The 6,085-nt window shown below is 48.5% G+C and overlaps 2 protein-coding genes across 2 annotated transcripts; both read left to right on the top strand.

Annotated features, from left to right (window-relative positions):
* Positions 1-434: 434 nt before the first annotated feature.
* On the top strand, positions 435-720 carry CSUI_008879 (uncharacterized protein; the record flags this gene model as incomplete). The annotated part of the gene is made up of 1 exon (XM_068068999.1): positions 435-720. A coding segment is annotated over one exon (282 nt), but the record flags the coding sequence as incomplete, so codon positions are not given.
* Positions 721-880: 160 nt separating this feature from the next.
* Positions 881-3,742, top strand: CSUI_008880 (uncharacterized protein; the record flags this gene model as incomplete). The annotated part of the gene is made up of 4 exons (XM_068069000.1): positions 881-916; positions 1,406-2,227; positions 3,317-3,555; positions 3,706-3,742. 3 exons carry the CDS (start codon positions 881-883, stop codon positions 3,539-3,541), a joined length of 1,083 nt encoding a protein of 360 aa, XP_067919024.1. The 3' UTR covers positions 3,542-3,555; positions 3,706-3,742.
* Positions 3,743-6,085: the final 2,343 nt, after the last annotated feature.

The following is a 6,085-nucleotide window of genomic DNA, read 5'->3' on the forward strand; positions in this document are numbered from 1 at the left end:
GAAAGAGTGTCTAAGGACGATGGCTAAAACAGTCTCTTGCATCTTGATGAGTCGGTTTTAACCGGTGCATGGGACCGATCCTTCTTCCAGGATTTGCTTGATGTCGCTTATTCTTTCTTCCTGATCTTCCTGGCTATGCGCGCCGGCCGTTAGTCCTCCTGTCGTGCCGGCAGCAAAACGTGTTTGCTCGTCTCTGTACAGGTCTCACTTTATCGTAGAGAGCTATCAACTGCTATTGCTTCTCCATGGTTTACATGTAAGTACAGATGTATACATATAGATGTATAGGAATGTATCTGTAGTTGTGTTCAGGCATGCGTTAGCATTTAGTTTGCTTTGCCTCCTTGCCGTTCCTCTTTATTGTTTTCTCAGTTTTTCTATAGACTGACTTTTCCTAGGAGCTTGTCTCTTCGCATGCGCCTGCGGGGGTGTGTGTTGTTCTCCAAGTCTTCTCTTCAGCTCCTTCTCCTCTTTCCGAGGCCTCCAAACTTCATTCCTGCGGGCGGTACGTGGGGGCATTACTGCTGATAATCTGCTTTCGTCCGGCCCGAAATCAGCTTCAAAATCTTCTTGCGGGATTACCGGGCGCAGTCAAAGAGAGTGTTCGTCAACTTTGTCTCTGTCTCCTTCTCTAAGTAGGCATCGGCCAGGTGTACAGACAGCATATCGAGGAGCTGGATGTCTGTTCGTGCATGCGGTCGTCTCTCTCCAGTCGTGTATACCGGAGGTGACTGATAGACCTCATGAACACTTGCAGGGAGGGTCTCATGTATCTGAAGGTACGATGAGGCCTAAGGAAGCGAGAAGAAGAGGGAGAACAAGTGCTGTTTCAGTTCTTCTTCTTTTTCTTTTAGACCGAGTTCTTACTCTCGGAGACAAGATGACTCTCATGGAAGTTTGCACGACTCTTTATCAGGTAGGACAGTCCTCTCTCACTGCGGAGATTAAACTGTGCTGAGGAGTATGTGTATCGATGGATCTTTTCAAGTCTGCATGCCTAGGTATGTCGATGTATACATTGATATATACACTTCCGCGTATCGTAGCCTCCCGTGCACTCTACATTAGGCGTCTATGAGTTCGAGGTAGTCTGTCGGAAACTGGTTCGGTCTGACCGATATGTCTATGGACAGACTGACGTGTGTCGTGGTGTATAGACTTCAGCGTAACAGATACTACATATGGAGGCCTCGGCACTCGGGTGCGGCCGCTCAACAGTGAATCTGTGTACAACTGTATCTATGTACGTCTGTGCCTAAATCTATTCATGTACCTGGAGGTATAGATGTGTAAACATGTGTCTCGATACGTGTTGTGACGAGTGCATTCCGGCCTTTGCGTTGGTAGGGTGTATTGTGTATATACCCTACTAGCAAAGGTGATGTTTTTCTCTCTTATTTTTTAGGAGTATTCATCTCCATTCTTTTGGCGCTCTGTTGATTTCCATCCTCTCACATCACCTGGTATTGTATCGAAACGAGGAAGAGCATGCAAGCCCTCAGCGGATGCACAACAAGAACAACTTCTCTGTCTTCTACGACAACCACGATTCTTTTCTTTCTCCTCTGCCCCATCCTCTTATGATTTCTCTCATGCCTCTCAAGAAGAGACACCTAGGGGATTCAATGGTAAAGACAGGGAGTGTTCCGACCTTCATCTTACTGTCTCAGATCACGGTACAATACACCACGTCAGCTCAGACGGGGGTGCTGGTGAGCATACACCCCGATCTCGTAATACGTCTTTGCCATCCTTCCGTATGAAAGAACCAGCCCTAGGTGAGAATCAGATGAGACATCTTTTTGGAGCAGAGGCAATTTTAGAAAGAGGGGTGACGGGAGAAGAAGGAGAGAGAAGAACAACACCACAGAACCGATACAGTCGATACCTTGTGAGAGATAGTAGTATGGATTTTGGCAAGGATCACCGCACAGAACGTCCAGCCAGCAAGGAGGGAAGTGCCCCTGAGACACAAGGGGGAGAATGCACAGACACTGAATCCTATTGTAGACTATCAGGCCATGGAAAGCAAACAATGCCTGAGTGTGATGGGAGAAGTGGTCTTGAAGAAGAAGAGAGAGAGAAAAGAGAAAGAGAAAGGATGGAGAAGAAAGAAGAAAATCACCGTCAGTTCCACTCGATTATCAAGGAGCTTTCTCTTTGTATGGACTTAGGCCCCTCGTTCGGTCCTCGTCCCGACCGTACTATCGTCACATCTCTTCATAAGGTAGGAAAGGCACAGAAGCTTACAACACTACATGTGTATACCTGCCCATATAGATACACTTGTGGGGTGTCTACTTACAGCTATATACAAGCGGTCAGCTGCGAGTATTTGTGGATGTCTATCTCAATCCGCCTTTTCTGTCTCCTTGCGTCTAGAGGAGACCTACAGAGGTGTACATTTGTATTCTTTCGAACAGTTTCTTCCCATCCATACACGATGAAGTCAATAGGCATGACCGACAGGGGGAGAGCCAGACCAGACCTCGGGAATCTCTAACCGACGGTGAAGGATGTAGTTACAAAACACATCACAACTACTGAGCTGTCTGGAGAGGATAAGCCGATCCCATCCTGTAGAACTGAGGGCGGTAAAACGCTCTCTAGTTAGTGGCAGCGTGCATTTTCTGATACCTGGGACAACAGTGAATGAGTATCAACGTATCATTGGTATATGACTCCATAGAACCTTGAGGATAAGTATAGAATCTTCAGTTAGAGACAGCGATGCTCTTATCTTCGGATGATAGTAGTATAGCGACTCCTTCTGTTAGTGCTATTCATGCTGTGGTAGGGCGTATCTGATATGAGCGACAGGGCCTAGGGGGGTACCCGGCGAAGTGACATGTAAATTCTTCTTGCCATTACCATATGCGCTGGTGCCTGTCTCCTCACGTATCCGGTCAATTGAGTAGGAGTAATACAATATCTTCCTTATTGTTTCTTCATGAGAGAGGAGCTCAGGACACTGCCTATACCTGTGATACAACTGCTTCCTTCTCATGTTTGGGGCGGATACACATGTCCGCATGTACATGCATGTCTTGTGACGTGCATTCATATATGTACAGAAATATAGATGTACTGGCGTATATGTAGAGGCACCTTGGTGTACATTGATGTATGTGTGCATGTCCCTCAGATGCGATTCTGCCCCACGTAGGGCTACACCGCGATAAGTACATACCTATGTACATGTCTATGTGGAGATATGCGTAGACACAGCTAGCCTCTTTCCTTTGATTTCGGACGGAAGAGTAGACTCCATGTGGCCGAGAGGACTGTTTTCTCTCCAGTGCTTTTTTATTCTCAGGTGGCAGCAATAGCGCCATATCTTGAGCGTCTTGATTTGACTGGATGTTTACCAAGCACCTCATGGTGTGATGGCCGTGCGCTGTCATTACACCTCAGTCATCTGTTTCCTTCCCTTGTATCTTTCGTTACTTCTCGTGGACACGAGTGTTTTATCAAATCTTCTCAAAACAAATCTCCCAAGAAGAGACGGCGAAAAGAAACGGAGCCTCCTATCTGTTCATGAATTCGCTTTCTGCAGTAAGGATATTGCCGACTGCCTTGACGCCTTTCGTCCTAGAATTCTTTCTTGCATTCTTTTGCTCTTAGCTCCCTCCGTTCTTTCGCTGCTTACTTTCCTTCACCTCTTTCTTTCCTCTTATTCCTTTACTTTTTTATATCGGGTGATAGTACTTCTCAGAGTCGATCTTCAAGGCTGATTACGGCGTACCTTATTATATCACCGCAAGGGAAGGCCGCATTTGTGGGGACCCAGATCTCCTTGGCTAGAGGGGGTGGGTGTTTGGAAAAAACCACTCAGTTGAATGGAACTGATATCTTCTAGTTTGAGCGCTACTCAACACTCTCCACAACCGTAGTACACGTCAGCTCTTGTTCTCTCTATGCCAGTTATTGACGAAGATATTGCATATCATCGAGCACCTTTGCATTGCCAGTTTCCCTCCAAATGAGGGACCTCTACAGTGTTCCTTACTTGAAGATACCGCTAATAGTTTATAGGCGATGTAAGCGATATCTTCAATCCGCCTTATGACCGTACGCTCGAAGGTGAACATAAACCAACCGAGAAAAGACTCACTGGCAAAGTAGAAAGGTGAAAAATCATCGCTAGCCTTGGCAGGTGCCACCGCCGTTTGATTCTCTCAACTATCATCACCATCGTATTGCGGTACGGCCGAAGTCATGGCCTCCAAAACTGCCCGGCGGCAGCGGCGTGGAACAACGATCAATAGAAGATAGCGTAAGGGGACGTATTTGGACTGGTGCCAGGAGATCCTGACACCGCTAAAGGCGTAAAACACAATAGCCCAGAGAAGTGATGATACAGGATACAAAGACCACAAACGCATTCCCTCACGTGTCATCGAGAAGTTCCTGTTTTCCGGGTTTGATTCCCCGTGACTACCGCGGTCCGAAACACCGCAGGGTTGTTCAAAACCGGGAGGTCTATTCCCTCGCTCTCCAACATGGAGCTTCGAGTGTTTCAGGACAGCTGGAAGTTGGCGGGAGCTAGCTCGGCCCGAGAAGGAAGTTTCCGGTGCTCTTCCGGTGTCCCACGCCGCGTTCCCAGTCGCCCTCCCTCCTCCCTACGTGACCGATAGTTGCATTTCGGGTGCTGTGGTGGTGACCCAGAGGACCAGCCACCGACCAAGTAGGCTGTAGAGTCAGAGTGACTTCCACCGGCCGTACCAAACAGGAGTCTTAGCAGTCAGTAGCTGCACCAGAGATACCGTACTGTAGCGTGAGGGCTGTCGGGGAATACCCGCGGCCTTTCAGTTTGTCAATGCTTGAATTCGTTCTCTTTCGCTTGTTCGTGTTCCGCCGCTTGCCGAGTCAGCTTTCTGTTACCGACCTGTTTTCACTAGACTTTCATCTAAAAAACTCTTGCCATCTTCCGGAGGTTTTTCTTTTGTTTAGTTGTCCTGGCTCGGTAGGGTCACCTTGCAACCGGGTAGGCGATCAGACCTTTGCCCTCCAAGGTACACTCTTGTTTTTCCAAAGGTTTATTGGTTCTCGGCGGTAGCGAATCAGTGACAACCCGCTATGTCACTGCGCTATGACAGCCGTCGCCCCTTCTAGATTCACCCCAGATTCCCCAGGGTTCTGACAGCACCCCTAAGTTTGAACCAACAATTCTAGGCTCCTATAGAACCCCTACGGAGTCGCCTGCGGACCTCTGGTCGTCTTGCAGCCCAGCCCAAGCGCAGGAAAGCATCTTCGAAATGCACGCAGATCCTCGTCACCCTCTAACCACTGACAGTTCCTAAAGGCGGCTCATGACGCAGTGTTTGTCGGCTAGGCGCGGCTTCCCTGAATCCCTCACCAGTCTCACCTTCGACACCGCTGAGAGGAAATACGGTACACTGTCCATACTGACAATACCCCCGCCCTTTACTGTTTCTATTCTCGCCCGGTGACCACATCGTCAGTTCGGCCACTATAACAAGAAGCATCCCGCACACAAGTTGTGCCTGCAGGATGTCTAATACATTACTGTAACGTTGCGTTACAGGAATGCTCGTCCCCCCACGCTTCTGGAGTCCTACCCCACCTATTTGTTCCTGTATCTCCTGGTCTAGCGTCGGAACGGGGAACAGACTGCACGATCTCAGTAGGCAGGCGCACTACAAGAACGACTTCCTTGTGGTATGACAGATTTTTTCCTCGTGCCCCGTCTCTTCGCCATCTTGCTACGACAGATGACGAAGACATGCAAGCAAAAATGTGCAGGCTTCTGCTTTTTTAGCCCAGTATTGGTTTCGCCACACCTCACTCCAAGCCGTGCTAGTTGCCTATAGCACCCGGGCAATTTCTCGATGGGTGTCCGTCATAGTCGTAGACTCGGAAGCATGCCTACTGAGGAGTGAACTAGGCAACCAAGGCTTCATTTCGGAGGCCTCTCCTGAAGCAGGAAGAGAGGAGATGGAGGAGAAGCGAAAAAGAGTTCCGTCGTCACCATAGGCTGAAGAGTATCGATGTACACAGAGATATCCGTGTAGTAGATCGTGACAGCACTGCACTCGGAGAAGATGAAAACGTACAAGCTTTT

Source organism: Cystoisospora suis (genome assembly GCF_002600585.1).
Source record: "Cystoisospora suis strain Wien I chromosome Unknown contig_5117, whole genome shotgun sequence".
NCBI classification, from domain to species: domain Eukaryota; phylum Apicomplexa; class Conoidasida; order Eucoccidiorida; family Sarcocystidae; genus Cystoisospora; species Cystoisospora suis.